The sequence below is a fragment of the Acinonyx jubatus genome, chromosome A2 (assembly GCF_027475565.1).
Source record: "Acinonyx jubatus isolate Ajub_Pintada_27869175 chromosome A2, VMU_Ajub_asm_v1.0, whole genome shotgun sequence".
In the NCBI taxonomy this organism is placed as follows: domain Eukaryota; kingdom Metazoa; phylum Chordata; class Mammalia; order Carnivora; family Felidae; genus Acinonyx; species Acinonyx jubatus.
In genome coordinates, this window is record NC_069383.1 from 15,448,005 (window position 1) to 15,470,431 (window position 22,427).

Sequence of the window (22,427 nt, forward strand, 5' to 3'; positions counted from 1 at the left end):
ATTTTCTCCTTGGGTTCTCACGGAGGTGGACATTCCTTAATGGGACGGACACTCTTCTTGACATTTTCCTCATGGTAAACCCCACACTAAGCTTCATAGACGAGGGCTGATTTATCCAGTGGGCCCTAGAGATGACAGCAGTGTGTGGGGTCAACGAGATTTTCACGGATCTCAAAAATGTTGGAGACCTTCACGAAAAGAGGTTCTCAGCCAAAATATGAACAACAACAACAGCAGCCTGTGCATTCGAGAAGAAAAGATTTGTTTCTCAAAAGCAAATTTTATATAATTCATTTTAAATATGGAAACAGAAACAATTGAGTGTAGGAGGTTGGGTGCATGTTCATATGTTTGATGTGAGCGGGGCATGTCCCTCCAAAATGATGACAGCCTGGGACATGGAAAGGTTTGAAACAGCCCGGCCTAGGGTGGTAGTGACAGTGGTTTGAGTGACACCACTGATCTAAGCTGACAGCGTCGTATCAAATTGTGCCAATGAAAATAATTCTGGATCTAGTAGATGGAGAGGGCAAGAACAGTAACCTGTCCCCTCTCTCCTTTTTAACCCACTGTTGTTTGACTGGGGACTGTTTCAATTTCGAGTCAATTGAAAGAGAAACATTCTCTTAGCAGATGAAAGGATTTTATTATCCTAAAATAGGAAGGGCTTGACTGGTGTCTGCTAACTCATTAATTCCCAAAGGAAGGGCTGCATAGCAACTATTTTCATAAATGTCACCACTATTAGCTGTTTTTTTTTTTTTTTTTTTTAAAGCAGGTCTGTAATAACTCCATGCAGCTGGTTGCCTCACCTAGCAACTTCTCCCATACATTTTATATCAGGTTTGCTTTGGAGAGCGTATGGGGAAGTTGATTGCTTAAAGCTAGACGTTCTGCAGGAACTTCCTCAAGATTTTTTTTTTTTTTAAATAGTTAAGATAGGTGTTTGGTTACACATACTTTTAAAAAAGTCCAGGCTAAAATATTTGTGGCCAGGCTCCATGGTGGTGATTGGGATGGAATTGGCCAGAGGGGTGGGGATTCCATGGCCCTCAGTGCCTCTGATTTTATCTGCTTTCCCTGATAACATTGCATGTAAAAAAACAGAAGAAGGGGGCACAGTGTTCCCTGTGCTAAAAGACTGAAACTCAGCATTCTGTGGCCTGGAATGGCCTCCTATGGGTAGGATATTTTATGTTAAGGAAGCTTCCCTTGTGATTCTGATAGGCCCCTTTCCCATCCCTTCCATCTCTGGGAAGAGACTACTGCCTTTGAATTTGGGGCTTTGAACTGAGCCTGGGTGGCTCAGTTGGTTGGGTGTTGGGCGTCCGACTTCGGCTCAGATCATGATCTCACGGTTTGTGGGTTTGAGCCCCTAGTCAGGCTCTGTGCTGACAGCTTGGAGCCTGCTTGAGATTCTGTGTCTCCTTGTCTCTCTGTCCCTCCCCTGCTCACACACTGTCTTTCTCTCTCTCTCTCAAAAAAATAAATGAACGTTAAAAAAATTTAAATGAACTTGGGGCTTTCATTTCCAATGAACTGTCCTGAAGAGAATCTTGGCCCCAAATACAACTATGCCTGCTATATTCTAACTTGTGACCAGAGATAGGTCCATAGCTCTTCCTGCAGAGGGCTTTGTCAGAATGTGTTTTCACAAAATAATTGCCAATCTCCAGCTGCTCACAGGACTGAAACATGTAGTTTCACCTGAGCAGGATCTAGTTAACCACACTCACTGCTGTTCCGTTATGGCTCTATAATTTGGAGAGATTGAGGAGTACACTTTTAAGAAAAATGAAGTCCAATCTGGAGATCATGCCATAGAGTTGATCAAAGTAACAAGGTGAACAAGGTCTAGAGCCCTCCATTTGGAACCATTTCTGAACAGTTCCCAGGATAATTCATTCATCTGCACTAATGCTTCTGTTTGTACCAGACAGAAGTGGGGTTAACAGAAGGATGGGATTTCCTCTTGGCTAAAGCCATCTTCCATGTGGGTCCTGGATCTCATCCCCTCCCTGCCCCCATTTTCTTGGATTGCCCTGCAATCTGTGAACATACTTTGATGATTTCTATGTTTTGCTATTCATTAACAACCATCGTATGGCCATTTTTTTGGTAAATATTTGGCAGTGATTGAAAAGAATGTGTCATGTAGTTGTGGGGTTCAGTGTTCCATGTAAGTCCATCAGATCAGCAGTGCTAATTGTGTGGTTCACATCTCCTGTATTTTTCCTGTTTTTAAAAGTCTGGTCTGCTTATTCAGTTGAGTACTGAGACAGATGATTGTGGGTTTCTCTCTTTGCTTTGTAGTTTTGTCTGTTTTTGTACTAAATATTGGAGGCTGTAATTAGGCCTCATGCAAATATAGAACTGACACCCCAGTGAACTGAACCTTCCTTAAAAAGTCATTTTGAAATACCCCTCTCTATCCCTAGTAATACTTTGTGCCATCAAGTTTACTTTGTCTGATGTTACTATATCACCCTTCTTTTGCTTAGTTTTGCATGCTGAATCTTTTCCCATCATGTCTTTGAGTTTTTCTAAATTCTTATTATGTTTTAGAAGTATACTTTATAAAAACATAGTGTAGGACTTAAAAAAAACAACAACAACCCAGTCTTACAATCTTCGTCTTTAATTTGGCCGCTTAATCTGTTTACCTTGGCATGTGTTTACTGATCAGTTTAGATTTGAAGTTCTGTCTTACAAGTGCTCTCTGGTTTTCCCATCTGTTTTATATCTCTTTTCTCTTTTTGCTCACCACTTTTGGGTTGAGTCTTTTATTCCCTTTTTTTAGAGATTACTACACGTATTCTTGTCTTTATCAAAGTCTAATATTAATTGATACTTTTACCATCTTCCCAAATAATGGGAAGAGCTTGGAACTTTAATTCTACCTGTCCATTCCTGATTGTCCTATCATTACAGTCATGTATTTTAACTATATACATATCTTTTTAACTTGGTAACTCATTATTACTTTTTTTTTTTTTTACATTTATTTATTTTTGAGAGACAGAGACAGAGCACAAGTTGGGGAGAGACAGGGAGAGGAGGAGACACAGAATCCGAAGGAGACTCTAGCCTCTGAGCCATCAGCACAGAGCCTGATGCGGGGCCCGAACTCACAAACTGTGAGATCATGACCTAAGCTGAAGCTTAACCCCTGAGCCACCCAGGCGTCCCTCATTATTACTTTTTTATTCAGTGAATGTTTACTTAAATTTATCCACATATTTACCAATTTCTTGTTCCTTGATTCATTTCTGCATGTCTGGTCTTCCATTTATGATGCTTCTTAAGTATTCCCGCAGTGGAGTGACTAATGCTGTCAGTTTTTGTTCCTCACGATATGTTCTCATCTTCCTTTATTCTTGAAAGTTATTTTCACTGAGTGTAGAATTCTAGGTTGACAGATATTTTCTTTTGATGCTTTAAAAATATGATTCTATTTCTTTTGACTCCCACTGTTTATGTTGAGAACTGTCCATCTAACTACCCTCCCTCATAAGTAATTTGTCTCTTTTATCTTTGGTTGTTTGTAAAATTCTTGTGTTGTCTTTGGTTTTCAGAAATTTTATTACAGTGTGTTCAAGTATGGATTTCTTTTTAATTGTCTTGCTTGAGGTTTGTAGACAAGTGAATATGGAGTTTGAGGTCTTTCATCAGTACTGAGACGTTGTCGGCCATCGAATACTACTGTCCCATTCTTTTCTCTCCACTGCAGGCTCTAATTCTCTTACTATTTCCTTTATTCTCTATCCTTTTGTTTTCATGGGCTTTATTCTGAATATTTTCTTCAGCCCTATATATTTTTTTAAATTTTTAACGTATTGATGTTTGACAGAGACAGAGTGGGAGCAGGTAGGGGCAGAGAGACAGGGAGACACAGAATCCAAAGCAGGCTCCAGGCTCTGAGCTGTCAGCACAGAGCCCAACGTGGGGCTCGAACCCATGAACTGTGAGATTGTGACCTGGTTGGATGCTCAACCAACTGAGCCACCTATCTTTTATTAGAACTCTTATCATCTGTGTCTAATTTATTTTTATAACTACCCATTGGGTTCTTAATTTCAGTTATGTTAGTTTTAGAATTTCCATTTTGTCCACTATGAAATAACTTTTTGTTATACAGTCTCATTTTTCATATTTGTGAACAGAGTGACCATAATTTTTAAAAATCTGTTTTATAACTTTAATATTTGTTCACCCCCATTGATCTGTTTCTTTTGTCTATTATTTCTGCTGGTTTTCATCCATGTTGCTGTGTTTCCTTATGTACCTAGTTATTTTTATTGTGTGCATAATTGCAATTACACATATTGTAAAAATAAGTAGGATGAGTCATGGGTTTTTTTGTTTGTTGTTTGTTGTTTTTTTGTTTTTTGTTTTTGTTTTGGTTGGGTTGCCTTAGTCAGGTACTTGGGGCCAACAACATTGTGTTACCATATGTCTAGTCTCCGATATTGGCCTATTTGTAGCTAAGTTGTAGACTTTGTAAGGGTTAATTTATTTTAGTCACCTTTCTTTCTATGTGAGGCTCATTGGAAATTTTTTTCCCCAGGGAAATAGAGATGAGCATAAAAATGTATATCCAAGATTCTCTACCTCAACATTATAATATTTGTGAAAATGAAAGCCTAGAAGCACCTTATAGCGGAATAAAAGATAGATTCTATCTGTTAAAAAAATTTTTTTAACATTTATTTATTTTTGAGAGGCAGAGTGTGAGCAAGTGAGGGGAAGAGAGAGGGAGACACAGGATCTGAAGCAGGCTCCAGGCTCTGAGCTGTCAGCCCAGAGCCTGATGCAGAGCTTGAACCCATGAACCGTGAGATCATGACCTGAGCCAAAGTCAGATGCTTGACCGACTGAGCCACCCAGGTACCCAAAGACAGCTTTTAAAATGATGTTTTAGAATGATATATTTTTTTCCTTTGATATTTAATGATTTGGAAAAACACTTGCTATGTAATACAAAGCAGAAAGAGCAGGATGTGAAACTATATATTCAGTGGGATTCCAGCTATTTATTACACGTGCATAGGCAAAGAAAAAGCTTGGGACGCATCCTATCAAGATGTCAGCAGTAGCCATATCTAGAATTAACACTTTGAGACAATTTTTATTTTCTTCTTTACACTTTTATGTGTCTTTCAAATTTTCTGCAGTGAACACATATTACTCTTATAATCAGGCAATAAAATCAAATTAATACATTTTATTTAATTATTCATTTATTTTAAAGATTTTATTTTTAAGTAATCTCTACCACCTATGTGGGGGCTTGAACTCACAACCTTAAGATCGAGAGTTGCATGATCTACCGACTGAGCCAGTCAGGTGCCCCTCAAATTAATATATTTTAAAAAAGGATATTTCACAGGAAAGCAATACAGTCACAACAGAGCAGATAGACTACATTTAACAGTACCTATCTGGTTGTGTGGGAAAATTTTCAATGTCAGGAAGTCCTTGGTTGCATTAAAGAAAAATCTTAATCAAATTTCAAGTTGTATTGGGGCACCTGGGTGGCTCAGTCCATTAAGTGTCCGACTTCAGCTCAGGTCATGATCTCAGTCTGTGAGTTTGAGCCCCATATCGGGCTCTGTGCTGACAGCTCAGTGCCTGGAGTCTGCTTTGGATTCTGTGTCCCCCTCTTTCTCTCTGCCCCTCCCTTGCTCATGCCCTGTCTCTCTCTCTGTCAAAAATAAGTAAACATTAAAAAAAAAAATTTAAAAAAAACCCATAGACTCTCAATGTTGGAAAGGGATCTAGAAGCTGTCTGGCCCAATCCTTAACCTAGTAAGGATCCTCTCCTGCAATGAAAGGAGAAGTTAGAGAGTTTGGTATGGCTGCATTTGACTTCTCCTGGCTCTCAAGGTTGTGACTTGGACTTCTGCTAAAATGCCTCAAGTAGCAGGCTTCTTACCAATTGTTAAGGCAGCCAGTTCCCCTGTGGGATAGCTCTACCTGTTAGAAAAGTTAGTGAGTTACTAGCATCAAACAGGTAAGGGCATTTTAAGGTGAAGTTAATAAACAGTAGGAGGGCAGGTCCTGTTCAGCTCTGCAGCCCTATGAGTGGCTATTTCTGGCTCCTTCATTCCCAGCCTTACCATTTGTACAAAGTATTTCTGTTGGCACAACACTGCGTGTGGTCAGATTCATTTTGTGTTTAATAAACAGAGATGCGTGTTCTCAAAGAGTAATTTTAAGCTAAGGTTTTAGGGAAATAAACTACACGTTTGTAGTAAACACTCAGCCAGTTTTCTTTTCCAGTTTGTCCATGTGAAAAGTAAAAAGGACCAGAGAGCCGAGTCAGAGATTGTTGGCCTTCCTTCCCGGCATCCAGCTTCTTCTCTCCGGCCGTGTCTTCTGGTCTCTTCTGTAACCTTCCTTCACCATCTGTCTCTTGTCCAGGCTGCCTGTGGCTTGGACAACCAGCCCTGAGTCAGGAGTCCTGGGTTCCCTTTTCACGTTGTCACCCTCTGTGTGACCTTGGGGGAAGTCATGTAACCTTGGTGATGATGCTTCCCAAGAGATGTGGTGGGGGTTCTCTGGGAGGGAGTCACTTGGGGAAAAATCCAGGGAAATGTTGCCTTCAATCCTCTGTGAGAAAATCTTTGTCTGGGGTCCCCAGGACTCTCCAGAGGGGATAAACTGGTTCTGCTACATATAGTACCTGATACAAAGGATGTTATGTCCTTTGAGAAACAAACAGGAAAGCTATGAAGAGAGCATGAGAATCAGGGGCACATATTCTGCGTCAGGCTCTGCCACTAATTTGCTGCAGGATTTAGGCACATCCCTTCACCCCCTGGGGTCGTTTACTCATCCCTAAAGCAAGGGGATTGGACTAGAGGATCTCAAAGTTTTCCTCCAGGGGTACAATTCTGTGACTCTGCTCAACACAGTATATTAAATGGAGAAGAAACTAGAGGTGGGAATTGTGCCTGAAAAGAGCCTCACCAGTGGATTTGGGGGAAAGTATTATTACAGAAAAATAACTGGGGAGGCTCCTGAGTGACAAATTTGGAGATTTGATGGGTAAAACGCATCCATGACAAACGTTGAGGCATTCTCTTCTCTTCATGATGAAATTTTATTTTCCTATATCTCACTTCCAGTCAGTCTGTGACTTGGCAAGTGAAGACAGGAATGAAAGGGGTGTAAAGTGGGTTTGCTTGCTCTGGAGAGGAGAGGCAGAGAGACCAGGTCAAGAAACGTGGAGGTGGAGAAAAAGGATGCGGGAGGGTTCCATGATGGAGGGTCTTCTCCTAAGGAATGAGACTCAGCCTTGTGCTGAGGGGAAGGAGGTGAGATGAGATGGAGGGGAGAAGAGAGTGTGCCAGTCAGTGAGAGACGTTGGAGGGCTCTTTCTTTTTTAGGGAATGATCTGGGGGACAGAAAGGTGTAGAACATCCGTGAGGACCCACCTGATGTTGGATGTGCGCCATTGTTCCCTCTGACACTCACTGGAGGGAGTCCATGGCCAGGAGGGAAAGGGAATGTACGCGGCAGGAGATGATTCTGGTTTCAGCACAGAGAACACTGACTTCAGTGTGCTGATGACGTGAATCTTGGACATTACTGTCAACAAATTGCATTTGTGTGTGTGTGTGTGAGTTGAATGTCATTCCCTCTCTTTTTAGCAACCTCAAGCCATTCTCTGTCTCTAGTACTTTGTCTCCATTAACGCATATTGTGAAGGTTTGTGGATGGTGGGGTCAGTGCCTGGCCAGTGGTGGGAACTGCTAGGTAAGTGGATGTTAAAATCAATTATGTGAAGGAAGGTCATCTGGCCAGAATTCAGTTCAGAAAAATCAGACACTGTTTGTGGAGAATCAGGTTGTTACTTCTGCAGCTACAATTTTATTTTTGGATTAAATTCCTTGCAAGCATTTTAGCTTGCTCTCCACTTACCCCTTTTCATTTTTTAAATTATGATGATCTCCTGAAAGTTGATCCTGTACCGCTGAACATGTGGTCGTGCACAGTATCTTCCTAATCCCCGGTAGAGGGATACAGGAACAAAGGGGGCCCTTTGTTTAAAGGAATGTCCACTTTGAAGAGATGTACGGGGAGTGCTCGCCTCTTTAGCTGGTCAAGAGCCACCTTATAGAATGTCCTCGGGCACAAAAGTGCCTCGCCTGAGACCTGCCCAGACAAGTGTAAAGTGGCCCAAACTGGCATGGTGCCCCAGACTTGTCTAAAGAACAGGAGTAGTGGTACGAAACCACTAAATGTCCAAAACAGTACTCTTACAGGTGGCCTTAGGGGATCGATTCTGTTCTAAGGGGGTTGTTCCCTTAAGACCTCGTGCCAACTGTAAGTGTCATTTTCCTTTAAAGCATTGGGTTGAGAGGTGCCTGGGTTCCTCAGTTGGTTAAGTATCCTATTCTTGATCAGGGCTGAAGTCATGATCTCACGGTTCGTGAGTTTCAGCCCCGTGTGGGGATCTGCACTTGGAGTGCGGAGGCTGCTTGGGATTCTCTCTCTCCCTCTCTCTCCGTGCCTCCCCTGCTGGCCCTCTCTCTCAAAGTAAATAAATAAACTTAGAAAATAAAATCTTTAAATGAATAAATAAGGAAGGATGCTTTCAGGCCAGTGAGTGGTCAGGACTCAGTCTTTGGCTCTTTTCTGCCCGTCGCCAGAAACCCTCTTGAGGCTCATCACTGTGAAGGGCTCTCCTCTCCCCTTTTCTCTCCTTCCTCCACTGTTGAGATCACAGGAGAGAATCTGGGAAGTTTACTTTGGTCCTAGACCACCTGGACTGTGGGTGCTCGCACTTGAATCGTTCCGACCTTGCGTGAGTCAGCGATGCTATGAAATGCTGCATGTAAAATACCGAGCTCAGTCGGGACACTTGCAGAGAGATGTAAAAGATACCTTTATGGGATTCAAGGTGATTGTGCCACAAGCACCTAAAAGATAAGGAAAAGTAGAAGTTGCCAGTTTCTACACGTGCTGGGCCCCTAGAGCTCACAGAATTGTCTTGGATTATTAACTGTCTCTTCCTTGAAAAAAATAGAGGAAATCTTCCCACGAGGCTAATTTTCTCCTCAGTTCCTTCCCTGCTCCCTCCTTCCTTTTCACAGCCTGGTATTTTGGAAGAGTTGTTGGTATTGTCTTTCTTCACCGGCCAGTGACTTCCCAGTTCCCCAGTCTCTGAATTCTGCCTCCTTCATGCCCCTGAAGGAGGTCCATCAGTGTCACCAGGCACCTCCAGATGCTTCTCAGCTCTCCTGTTGTGTGAGCCCTCCACAATTCTTGAGACACTTCTCTCTAATTCTCTTTCTTCTGACTGTTCTCCTCGATCTCCATTCCTGGTCCGTCTCCTCTGTCCTGCCTTGGAACCTTTCAGGTCTCCTACACTCAGGCCTGATTTCATTGCTTCCCCCTTGTCACAGACCGAATTGTGTCCTCCACCCCCCCCATTCATATGTTGAAGTCCTAACCCCGCACCTCAGAATGTGACCTTACTTGGAAATAGGGTCTTTGTAGAGGTAATGAGTTAAGATGAAGTCATACTCTTACTGGAGTAGTCTGGGCCCCTGCTCCCAACCAACATGTCCTTATTAAAAGGGGAGATTTGGACACAGACACACACACATGTGAAGATGAAGTCAGATCCCAGAGGCTTCTGTAGCTAAGGAACCCCAGAGATGGCCAGCAAATCACCAGCAGCCAGGTCAGAGGCATAGAACAGATTCTTCCCCATAGTCTCAGAAGGAATCGTAACTCCCCACCCCCATCACCTTGATCTTAGACGTCCACCTCCAGGACTCCTAGACGATGAGTTCTGTTGTTTACGCTACCCAGTTTGTGGTGTCCCCTGTCGAGGCAGTTCTAGTGAGCTGATAAACCCCAGGCCAGTGGCAGACCAATGTGTTGGTCTAGAAGCCTCTTCACTCTTAAACATTATTGAGAACCCCAAAGAGCTTTGGCTTATGTGGATCCTATCTACTAATATTTCCCACACTAGGAATTAAAACTGACAAATTTAAAAATGCTTGTGTGTGAACTCATTTAAATTCATACAAACCTGTTTATTATGTTAGTATAAACACCTCTTTTTATGAAAGTACTGTATTTTCCAAAACAGTTTCGTGAAGAGTAGCACTGATTGCTTTCTTTTGCAAATCTCTTTAATGTGTGACCAATAGAAGACAGCTGGGTGTCTTTTGCATATCTATTTTTACATTCAGCTCATTGCTCTATGTTATTTTTTTTTGAAATATACGATGAAAATCTGGTCTCACGTAACTAAGTAGTTTTTAGAAAGGGAAAAAAAATTTTTTTAATTTTATTTAAATTCAAGTTAGTTACCAGATAGTGTAATAACTAACACTACTACAGTAGTAGAATTCACTACTAATTCTAGAGTAGAATTTAGTGATTCATCCCAGGAAAAATGTTTTACTAGACTTTTCAGTAGTTGTGGACATTTTTCTTTGATACTATAGGCCTTTTAAAAAACTTTTGTTAATGTTTATTTATTTTTGAGAGAGAGAGACAGAGTGTGAGCAAGGGAAAGGTAGAGAGCGAGAGAGGGAGACACAGAATCCGAAGCAGGCTCCAGGCTCTGAGCTGTCAGCACAGAGCCCCAAGCAGGTCTGGAACCCAGGAACTGTGAGATCATGACCTGAGCAGAAGTCAGATGCTTAACTGACTGAGCCACCCACGTGCCCCAACAAGTAGTACTTTCTAAAAGCTTAGTTGCAGTGTGGACTCTGAAACCAAATCAATGACCTTTTCATTAAAATCCCTTGGTTAAGCATGTACTTTTCAATGGATCGTTTGCCCAAGCATGACTTTATAACATCATGCATTGGACATTTGGGAAATAATGGTTCATTGAGTTTTGCAGATCTCCCAAATGCTGTCCCATTTCTTTATACAATAACTTTTAAAACTCACATTTATAAATATCCCCACAGAAATATCCTCATCAGAAAAGTTGTTAGCATTGAGAAGCTGTCACGTTCATGTGGGCGCATAAAAGTTTTCCAAAATGTTAATTGTTGTTTGAGAGTTAGAATTTCATCACTGGCAACAAACAATGTCAGTTGTTTTCCTTTGAAGTGACAGAATCATTTGGATCATTTCTGAGAAAATGCCTGCCAAATGCCTATGTCTAAATAACCACAGTGTGTCAGCTGTTCTTTTCAAGTAAGAATGGTGTTCTGTCAAAATAGCTAATTCAGCTGGCAAGTCAAACCATCACTCTTCTTACTTCGTTATGCCACAAAAGGGCTTTATGTGTGCTTTCCATTTTGTCACACGGGATATTAACGATGAAACGATATTTCGTCTTTTGCCTGGGCCACAGTGCTGGTCTCAGAACTGCTCTGTCTGCTGCGGGGATTGCCTCTCCTTGCATCCACTCTGCAGTTAGTAACGTGTTTTCTGGGGCGCCTGGGTGGCTCAGTCAGTTAAGCATCAGACTCTTGATTTCAGCTCGGGTCGTGATCTCCTGGATTGTGGGTTCGAGCCCCTTGTCAGGCTCTGCAGGCAGCTCAGAGTCTGCTTGGGATTCTCTCTCTCCCTCTGCCCCTTCTTCACTCTCTCAAGATAAATAACATTACAAAAAATAAATATGTTTTCCAAGTTGTGCCATTTACCCCTACCCTACCTGCTTCAGAGCCTTCAAGGGCCCCAGATGCTCTTGTGATAAAGGCACAGTCCTTAATACAGCCTGCAGATCATGTCCTCATCCTGCCCGCTTTGTCCCCACCCCCTCATTCTCTCTGCCCTGTGTATACTGCCTTCTTTCCCCAAGAAGGAGTCAAGTTACACGACTTAGAGAGCTGTGTTCTCTCCTTCAGTGTACCCATCTTAGTTCTGACACATTTGTCCCCGTGGTTATATAATAATTTGATTACTGAGACTAGACTGTCTCAGCTCTGGGGCCACACTACCTGGGTTCAAGTCCCCTCTCTACCACTTGCTAGTGAGCAACCTTGAATGTGTTACCCATCTCGGATTGCTAATCTGCAAACCAGACAAACAATAACAACGAGGGTTTTAATAATACCTATTTCTTAGGGTTTTGTCTTAAATTTGCCCATAGTGGGCATCATCTGTTTGCCATTGATATTGGGATTATTACTTTTGCCTGCCCTGCTAGAGTTTACCACAACAGGCACTGTTTTGCCCAATTCGTACCTTAAGCGCCTAGTGCCTTGCCTGGCACTTCATAGTTGCTCAGTCAATATTTTTGAGATTATTTTATTTTATTGTCGTTTTAATTAAATGTTTGATTTTCTTCAAATTAGCTGATGGATACAAACTGTAAAAATCAAGTCGTACAAAGGGTTTGAAAGAGCAATGCTCAAATCTCCTCCCTCTCCATTCCATCTGCAGCCTTGTTCTTACACTTGACTAATTTTTTCCTTTTATGGTTACTTTCAAAATCTCCAGGGGCACCTGGGTGGCTCAGTCGGTTGAGCGACCGCCTTTGGCTCAGGTCATGATCTCACGGTTCATGGGTTCGAGGGTTTGAGCCCCACATCAGGTTCTGTGCTGATAGCTCAGAGCCTGGAGCCTGCTTCGGATTCTGTGTCTCCCTCTCTCTCTGCACCTCCCCTGCTCATGCTCTGTCTCTCTGTGTCTCAAAAATAATATAAACATTAAAAAAATTTTTTTTTAATCTCCAAATAATATGCTCACACTGCTCTTCTCAGTTTATCGGCGTTTGACATTATCTTTTAAATTGAATACTTGTTTCTTTTTGGTCTCTCTCATCTCCACTAAAACGTAAGCCCCATAAAAGCTGTGACTTTGGGGCACTTGGGTGGCTCAGTCGGTTGAGTGTCCGAATTCAGCTCAGGTCATGGTCTCACAGCTTGTGGGTTCGAGCCCCGCTTTGGGCTCTGTGCTGACAGCTAGGAGCCTGGAGCCTGCTTCGGATTCTGTGCCTCCCTCTCTGCCCCAACCCACTTGCCTTCTGTCTCTGTCTCTCTCAGAAATAAATAAACATTAAAAAAAATAATAAAAAAAAGCAGCGACTTGGTGTGTTTCCTGCTGTGTCTGCAGAGCCTAAAACAGGGCCTGACGCACTGGGGGTGCCCCATAAATAAGCCCTGGATGAGTAAGCATCAAGACATGCTTCATGAGCATCTGTAGATGCTTAGCGTTGTGCTGGCCTCTGAGAGGCACTCAGCGAGCACCAGTAATGCTCCATGGAAATGAACTCGGTGCCGTTTCTATCCTTACTCTCGTACAACTGTTACCTTCCCTCTCTTCTTTTGTCTGATCTGTCTCCAGGTCCAGGTCCATTTTATTACTTACACAGCTGTGAATATGAGGCCCACTCAAGTTGACATTTTGTTTTGTAACATTGCATCACCGAGGGCTTAAAGTTTCCCCTCAAAGCAGTTTCTTGCACTGTTTTTGTCTTTATGGTCCATAATCTGTGATCTGCTCTCCAGAAATCCATAAAGCTCTGAAAACAAAGATGTTTTTATGCACGTGGCAGCACAGTCTGACCTGATTTAACGTGAGGCATGTGTAATTTTTATTGATTCTTCATAGTGAGGATGTATATATTTAAGTACAGAAGGATTAACCTGCTTTGATTACAGCGTGCTGCCCCCAGGGCCCATGTGGTGTTATATAACATATAGTATATACCTGGCTTAACTTTCTAAAATAGACGACATTCTGAAATCCAAAAGCCTTCTGGCCCCAAAGTTGAAGACCTATAATATATGAGCTTTATGTGTTCGTTACGGAAATATCAGGGAATAAAGAAAAGGACAAAACACATAAATCTAAATCCAAATCCTATCCACCACGATGATTTCAGTATAGTTCCTTCCACATCTTTCCTGTATTGATTATACATGTTGAAGAAAGTTCAATGATACTGTTTCATAAAATACTTTTTATCAACAGCGTTCCAAGAACCTGTTTCCTTGTCTATAGAATGCTTTTCATGCTATTTTAATAGCTGCACTATATTCTATCACAGAGATGTGTCAGAGTTCGCTTAACCGCCTTGATCTTTTACTTCTTCCTCAAAGCGGCCCCTGAAGAAGGTTCTGCAAAATCTCCAGGGTTCTGTGCACCAGTTTGAAAACCACCAATCTGGCTTAGGATCCTTTTCCAGTGAAGGAACTGAGTCTCCTGATGGGTAGCTGCCTTCCCTGGGGCCACTCAAACCTCCCGGGCTACTTTGATTTAGAACACACATCTCCAGAGATTTGTCTCTGTCCTCTCTCCACTGTATAACGCCAGCTAAGCACAATTCTTCTTTGCTCTTTCTTAAATCTTTTTTTTTTTTAACCTTTTATTTTGAAATAATTACAGATTTTACAGAAAGTTGCAAATAGTACAGGGAGGTCTTGTGTGCCCTTCAAGCAGTTTTCCCCATTGGTTATTTACATGGGGAAATTGACAATGATAGAAAGCTTGTATGTGGTTCTGTGTCATTTTATCACATGTATAGATTCACATCTCCAGCACCATAGTCAAGCTATAGAACTGTTCTGTCACCATGAAGGTTTTCCTCATGTTACTCCCTCATAGACACACACATACACCACCACCATGACCATTCCCAATGCCTAACAACCAGTAATTTCTTCTCCATCTCTATAATTTTTGTCATTTAGAGAATGTTGTCTAACTGGAATCATATACTGCATGACTTTTTCAGATTGTTTTTTTTTTTTTTTCACTTAATCACCTTGAGATCTATCCAGGTTGTTGTGTTTATCAATAGTTATTGCTTTTAGTGCTGAGTGGTATTCTCAGGTATGAATATACCATAAGCAGGATATTTTGGTTGTTTCCAGTTCTGGGCTATTACGAATGAAACTGCTATGATTGATGTATAGATTTTTTAGGGGTGAACATAAGTTCCATTCTCTGGGATAAAGAGCATGAGTGTGATTGCTGGGTCCTAAGGACAGTGCATATTTAGTTTTTTTTAAAAAGCTGCCAAACAGGGGCTCCTGGGTGGCTCAGTCGGTTAAGCATCTGACTTTGGCTCAGGTCATGATCTTGTGGCTTGTGGGTTTGAGCCCCGTGTCAGGCTCTGTGCTGGCAGCTCAGAGCCTGGAGCCTGTTTCAGATTCTGTCTCCCTCTCCCTCTGCCTCTCCCAATCTCATGCTCTGTCTCAGTGTCGCAAAAATAAGTAAACATTAAAAACAAATATTTTTTTTAAAAACTGCCAAACAGTTTTCCAGAGTGTACCATTTTACATTTCCACTGGCAATACATGACACATCCCGTCTGTCCACATTTTTGCCAGTGTTTGGAATTGTCACTATTTATTATTTGTCATTGTTCTGATAGGTATATACTGATATTTCATGGTGGTTTTAATTTGTATTTCCCTAATGGCTAATAATGTTGAACGGCTCTTCCTGTGCTTGGTGGCCATCTGTACATCTTTTTAGGTAAAATGTCGTATGGCTTTGGCCCATTTTTCCAGTTGGATTGCTTGATATTTTGTGGAAGTTTGAAAACTTGATAAATTCTAGGTATGAGTCTTTTATCAGATACGTGACTTGCATATATTTTCTTCCAGTCTTGAGCTTGTCTTTTTTTCCTTTTTTCTAGAATCTTTTGCACAGCAAATTTTTGAATTAATTTTTTTTTTTATTTCTCTTGTGGATAGCAATTTATGTGTCTTGATAGGAACTCTTCACCAAACCCTCGGTTCTGAACATGCTCTACTATGTTTCTGCTCAAAATTTTATAGTTTTACATTTGAAATTTATCCCTGATCCATTTTGAGTTAATCTTTGTCAAGGGTGTGAGGGTTGTTAGGTCTTTGTTCCGTTTTTGGCCTGTGGATGTCCATTTGCTCTAGCACCATTTGCTGAGAAGGTGATCTTTCCTCTACTGAAATGCTTTCCACTTGTGTCAAAAATCAGTTGGCCTGACTTGTGTTGGTCTGTTTCTGGGTTCTCTATTTTCTTGCATTCACCTGTTTGTCTGTCTTTCCCCCAGCACCACAATCTTGATTACTGTAGCTGTATGGTAAGTCTTGAAATTAACTAGAGTGGTTTCTCCTACTTTATTTTTCTATTCATTATACCTCTGCTGATAAGACCCTGGCTGGGAGGAGAGGAGTGCCTGGTTACTGCTCCCCACATGACCTCAATGAGGGGGTGGCCTCATTGCCAATGGCAATCGGGAAAGTTCCCATTAGATCTCCTCTGACATCACCCAGTGAGGTTAACAAAGGGTGTCTTATTACCACAGGGTGGGTCTGGCAGTTCAGACTCTGCACTTGGCCTTCTCTGACACGACACTGGAGGGTGTCGCTTTGGTGCACGTGGGGGAGGGTAGAAGACTGGGCTCTCCACTTGGGATTTGCTGACATGGGTGGGCATAGAATCACAGTTTTTTTCTGTGGTGTTTGGCTGGATTAGAGTGATTACTATCTGAAAGTCTTCTTTCTTACTAGGCTGCCTCTTTCCTGATGCCTTGGCTAGAGAGAGCAGGCTGTATTGGGGATTTTTTTCTATCTGCCTATCTTGCTGGCTTCTGCAGCACCATGCCTAGAACATAACAGGCAAAAGAAACCCCAGAGAACTTGCCTCTGTCATTCCTCACACCCTGAGGTTCCTAGAAGGTCTGTCTTCTCTCTACCTTTCAGAGTCTTCTAATATTTCTTGTACGTATAATGTTCTGGGTTTTCAGTTTTAGTTATTGGGAAGAAAAAGTGTTTCCACTCCATCTTTCCAGAAGCAGAATCAAAGTAATTTTTCAAAAATGTCAATCAGTTGGGGTGCCTGGGTAGCTGCATTGGTTAAATGGCTGACTTGATTTCGGCCGAGGTCACGATTTTACGGTTCATGAGTTCGAGCCCACATTGGGCTGTATGCTCGCATACAGATCCTCTGTCTCCCTCTCTCTGCCCCTCCCACGTGCATGCACTTGCGCTGTCTCTCTCTTGCACTCTCTCTCTCAAAAAGAAATAAATGTTAAAAAAAAAAATTTTTTTTTAATGTGAATCAGTTAAGTAATGTCATTTCTCTGCTTCACAATTTCCAAGGGCTTCCTGGTATGATTATAAAAAATAAAATATATATAAATCATAATCAAAATATATAAAATCAAAATTTCCTAATCATAATCAAAATATATAAAATCAAAATTTCCTAAAAAAAGCGAAAGAACAAAATCCAAATTTCCTATCGGCCCATCAGAACTTCCGTGGCTCCCTGTTTCCACTCTGATGTGCTTTATACTCCCTCTCCCCACCCCTCTCATGCCCCAGCCACATTGGCCTCCTTTCTGTTTCTTGAACGTGTTGCACCTTCTTGGACTATGAAACAATATCACGCATAGTTGTAAACAGGGACTCTGGTGTTAGATGACCTGTCCTGAGTGACTGTGTGATCTTGGGCCACTTTCTTGGCCTTTTTGCGCCTCTATTTCCTCATATGTGACTTGAGAATAAGAATACTGTCTGCCTCCTAGGGTTATTGAAACGATTAAATGGATTGGCCCATGTGATGTAATTTGAAGAACTCTAAAGTGCAGGAACGATACCCAGCGCAGAGGAAGCATTCAATAGATAAATCAGCTGTGGGGATGAAGTTACTTACACCTCCCTGCTCTTGAATGGCTGTTTCTGTTGCCTAGAATACCTCCTGCCACCCCCCCCCGACCCCCACCCCCCACAACCCCACTTTTTTTTGCAAGACTGACTCATTTAAATCTTCCATGCCTCAGCCTAAATGGCCTTATCTGCTTACGTAAAGTAGTCTCTCTTCCTTTCTCTAAAGCCTATCTTTCTATAATAGCACTTTTTATAATCTGTGATATCTGGCTAACTTGTTACTCGTTTACTGTTTGTCTCTTGCCCCGTGGACAAGAAGCTTCGTGAGGGCAAGCACTCTTGTCTCTTACTCACTGCCCTACCCCCGCCCCGCCCCCCCCAGCCCCTAACAGAAGGAGCCACATAGTAGACTCTTAATAAAGATTTTTTGAATGGATGAAAGAATTCAGGTCATTTATGGTTACACACCTATTACACATAATGCTGCAATAGACATTATTGTGGTTAAATTTCCATATACAACTTCCACATTTTTTCGTAGGATGAACTTCCTAGAGTGGGGTTGCTGGGTCAAAGGATATACACATGGCCTTTCAGACAGATTGTATTAATTTATTGTCCTGCCAGTGTCCTATGAGTGTGTTGTCCTTCTGCATTTTCCACTCAGGACTTTAGGAGGGAAAAAAAGAAGCAAACCTTGAAATGCGTTCTCCCTCCTCTCCTTCTCCATTCAAAATAATTAATATTCTGTTATACTTTGCAGATGAGGATACTGGGAACCTGGGGTTAAATAAGCTTCCCCAGGGTCAATGGCAGAGCTGGGATCGTGGCTCGGGTCGTTTGGTTGTAAACTCTGGTCTTAACCATCGAGGTGTGCTTTTCGTCTATATTTTTCCTCAGTGATTCCTGGGCACCGGGACATTTGAGGACGTCTGCACCACCCACTGACCGGGGGACCCAGCAAACCCCAGGGGGGCTGAAGAGCAGAATGAGAGGTAGGCAGCGGAAGGGGCATGAGGAGGGAGGCACCAGTCGAGGCAGGGGCTCCTCTTGCCTCGAGTTCTTCTGGCAAGAGAGACGGAATCAGTGTCGGGCATTCTCTTTGCAGTTGCCAGTTCGAATCCTTCTGCTCTGTGCTGTGGGTCCTGAGTTCAGCCTTCAGAAGTCTGACCAGGTGAGGCTGGACTCGAGTGATTCCGCCACGTGGGGTGGGCAGCTCTGGCCAACCTCTGTGTCTGAAGCAACCCGAGCATTGCTTTTCCTACAGGCCTCGTCACAGGCCACCTGCTCCCCCCAGGGGCCCTGGCCTCCGCTCCCCCAGGTTCAAGCTGCCCCTTCTCAGGTGATCTTCCCAAACTGCCTGCATTCACCCTGCTGCCTCCCAAGGTAAAGTTAGATTGTCCACCCTGTGTTCTCAAAAGCAATAGTTCTAATTTGATAACGCACAAGCATCACCTGAGGCGCTTACTAAAAAAGACCTCAGACAACCTGGGCCATTTGAATATTGACGGGATATTTGATTACTGTTGAATTACTGTTGAATTTTAAGTGTGACCATGGTATTATATGTGTGTATTATATATGTAATATATATGAATATGTATCTTTTAGGTTACATATGTATTATATATATTATATAATTATATAATATATAATATATTATAATATATAATATAATATATGTATATGAAAATGTATCTTTTAGGTTACATATGTATTATGTATATTATGTAATATATAATGTATAATATATAATATATATTATATAATATAATATATGTATATGAAAATGTATCTTTTAGGTTACATATGTATTATATATAATATATAATATATAATATATATTATATATAATATATATTATATATTATAATATATATAATATATGTACATGAAAATGTATCTTTTAGAGATACATACTGAAATATTTTGAAAGAAGAACTATGTGTGGGATTAGCTTCAACGTAGCCTGGGGTGGGTGGGAGAAGTGGGTGAAAGAACTGATGATACAAAATTCACCAGTTGACGCTGAGCAGTGTGAATATGGGGGTACCTTATATTGGTCTCTGTACTTTTGCGGTTGCTTTAATTTTTCCACTCTAAAAAGTAACAACAACAACAAAACGCCCTTCTTGTTCTAGGGTACATGTGCCACTCACCCCAGGTGGGTGCATGAAGGGATCTGCACCCTCCCCCCCTTGAGGAAAGCTGCTTTGCCAAGCTCATTAGTGTGAACGAAGGTGGCCACTGCAGAGGACCCCCAACCAGGAGACACGGTGTAATTGCTTTACTCCGCTGCTCCTCGCCCCTCTCCACCAAATAAGTTGATCAGGACAGCAATTCTCGGTCAAAGGGTAAATAGTCATGTCTGGCCCTGTCTCTTTACCTGGGCCACATTGGAAGCTGAATCTTAGCTATTGAGTGTTTATCTGTCTGTTTTGTGTTGCAAGTGAAGTGTTTTTGAAGATAGTTGTTGATAAGATGTGGGCATGATTTGTTTTTCATGTCCCAAACGATTTCATTTTACAGTGACAAGAAGGAGTGTTTGATGTGCTTAGTAGATGCACTGGAAGGTTGTCTCTAGGGCCCTTCTAAGTCCTCTAGAAACCTTTCCCAAAACTGCTCACCGAGGGGTGAGTTACTTTCCTTACAGGAGAAAGTCACTGCTTCCTGGTGGGGCTCCAAGGTCGTGGCCCTGGGCTCAGGTGGCTGGGGGAGGGAGGGGGTTTGAGCAGGGCTGGCCGGTGAGGCAGGTTCTCCTCACTCCCAGGCAGGTGTTGATACAACAGAGCTGCCTCTGGGCTCTGTAGGCACCTAGGGAAGAGAAGCACCGGGAGGGGCTCTTTGCCTTAGGGAAGCCACCCAAGGAATCCTGGTCCCAGGCCTGCCACTCACAGGCCCTGACCATACACAGCTGCCTCTGGGGACTCCCTGCTAGGGGGGTTGGGCCGAGGGAGTACCAGAGAGCTGCAGCCCCCGCCCTGCTGCGGATCCCTGTCTAGAGCCTGCTGGGACAAAGCCGGGGTAAGAAGGCCCTTTACACTGTGTTCTTGGTCTGCTTGATGCTGATGTCTTGTGTCTCTCTTCTACGGAAACATTCCTTTATTTATCAGAGAGGGTAGTATGAAACGTTTTGATTCATCTAGGTGTCAAAAGGCAAAAAATGCAGCATCAGGCGATGCATTCTGGAGGGAGGGATGATGTTTGGTCTCTAGTCAATAAATTGGGCAGTAACTTTTGAGAACCTGCTTTGTGGCTGAGCTATACTGGTGATGGAATGGAAAACATGACATAGTTCTCACCTCATGGAATTGACTGGTTAGTGGGCAACACAAACGTGAAACAAGTAGTTGCTGATGATTTATCTTCCGGGAGTACTGGTTTCACGTGGTGGTGGTGGTCTGAAACGGCTTAGGGTAGAAGAGGATCTTTGCACTGAGGCTCCAATGACAGGATTGTGTTGGGTGCATGGAAACCAAGGGGACTTGGGGAGGAAGAAAGTGAGGTTCCAAATCTAGGGGAATGCATGGACAAAGGTCCTGAGGTAGGAGGGAGCTCTGGGAGACATTGTGTGTCCAGAGAGCAGTGTGAAGGGCAATGAAGCTGGAGGGGAAGGCAAAGGCCAGATATACAGTCTTTTTGTTGGCCAAATCAAGGGTTTTAGACTTGATTCTATGAGAAATAGAGATACAAGAATAATTAAAGCAGAGAAGGGATAACCCCAGTGTCTGTCAAACAGCAGCTACTGTATATATTATAAAATGAAATGAGAAAAAGGGGCCCGTTCTGGAGGTGTGATAGTTATTCCAGAAGGTTGGTCTTTGGGGAAATTGATTTGGCTTGGCAGTGGTAGATCAGTCCAGAGGGTCTTTGGTGGGAGTGGGTTCTACATGAATACCCTTTTTCCATACAGAGGACATACATACAGATTTATTTCATTCTGGCTGACTGCACAGGGTTCTGTGAGTCAGCTTAATCACTGTCCTGTTGATGGATATCTGGGTTAGATCCATTTATTATAATTATGATATACAATGTTATCAGGAACATCGTTGTGCATACATTTTCCCATACATCTCCAAGTTTGTCCAGATGAATAGCAGTGGAAATCCTGGGTCATGGATATGAGTGCTATAAAATTTGATAGACCCTGACAAATTGCTCTCTGAAAAAAACTGTCCAAATGTACACTTCCAAGACTAAAGTACAGTGTATGAAGATGCCTGCTCTCTCATACCGTCCACAACATGGGTCTTTACTCATATTTTTTAATCTCTTGCCAGTCCGATAGGTGGTGAAAAGTGCTATCTTGTTTTTGTTTATATTTTTAGAATTAAGAGTCATTCCTGTTGGATTTTTTTCCCCTGTCAGATATTAATATAATGCAACTAAAGCCAGTTTTCATCCTAAGGCTTCTATACTCTTATTCCCTCCGATGTCTTTGTCTCCTGCAGACCAAGGCTGTGTCAAGATGGCGTCCGTGTTTCGCAGTGAGGAGATGTGTTTGTCCCAGCTGTTTCTCCAGGTGGAGGCTGCATATTGCTGTGTGGCTGAGCTTGGGGAGCTTGGACTGGTTCAGTTCAAAGATGTAGGTGCCACATTCTTGGGAGACCAGAGGAAGGTGGGGTGGGTGTAGACATCTCTTTCACACCAACTTCTTGGTAGTGAACTAAGTTCAGGGAGTAGAGCCCGGAGCTGGGATAGATGGCATTCCACGTGGTTCTAGTTGTTCTGGCTAAGGTTTGTGATAACGTTGAGAAGTGACTTGCAAACATGTTCTCCTTTCCTCTAGATGTATCTCTTCTATAGGAATGTTTTGAGGCTCTAATGCAGTCACTCCATGTTAGATGGCATTATACTTTATTTCCTACATAGTACCTTCAAAGAATTAGAGGTCTC

At 42.3% G+C, this 22,427-nt stretch overlaps 1 protein-coding gene across 7 annotated transcripts in view; it reads left to right on the forward strand.

Moving 5' to 3' along the window:
• ATP6V0A4 (ATPase H+ transporting V0 subunit a4) overlaps window positions 1–22,427 on the forward strand; it is a 95,048-nt gene that overhangs the window by 3,888 nt on the left and 68,733 nt on the right. Inside the window, exons 3-7 of one of the 7 annotated variants that reach the window (XM_053218027.1) lie at window positions 18,429–18,523; window positions 18,637–18,702; window positions 18,796–18,914; window positions 19,670–19,692; window positions 21,983–22,116. In XM_053218027.1, coding sequence (XP_053074002.1) covers window positions 22,000–22,116 — 117 coding nt within the window. In that variant the 5' untranslated portion in view covers window positions 18,429–18,523; window positions 18,637–18,702; window positions 18,796–18,914; window positions 19,670–19,692; window positions 21,983–21,999. Of the gene's footprint in view, window positions 1–18,428; window positions 18,524–18,636; window positions 18,703–18,795; window positions 18,915–19,669; window positions 19,693–20,287; window positions 20,553–21,982; window positions 22,117–22,427 lie in introns of those variants that run through there. The other 6 variants (XM_015067045.3, XM_053218028.1, XM_015067044.3 and 3 more) reach the window with 6 other exon arrangements.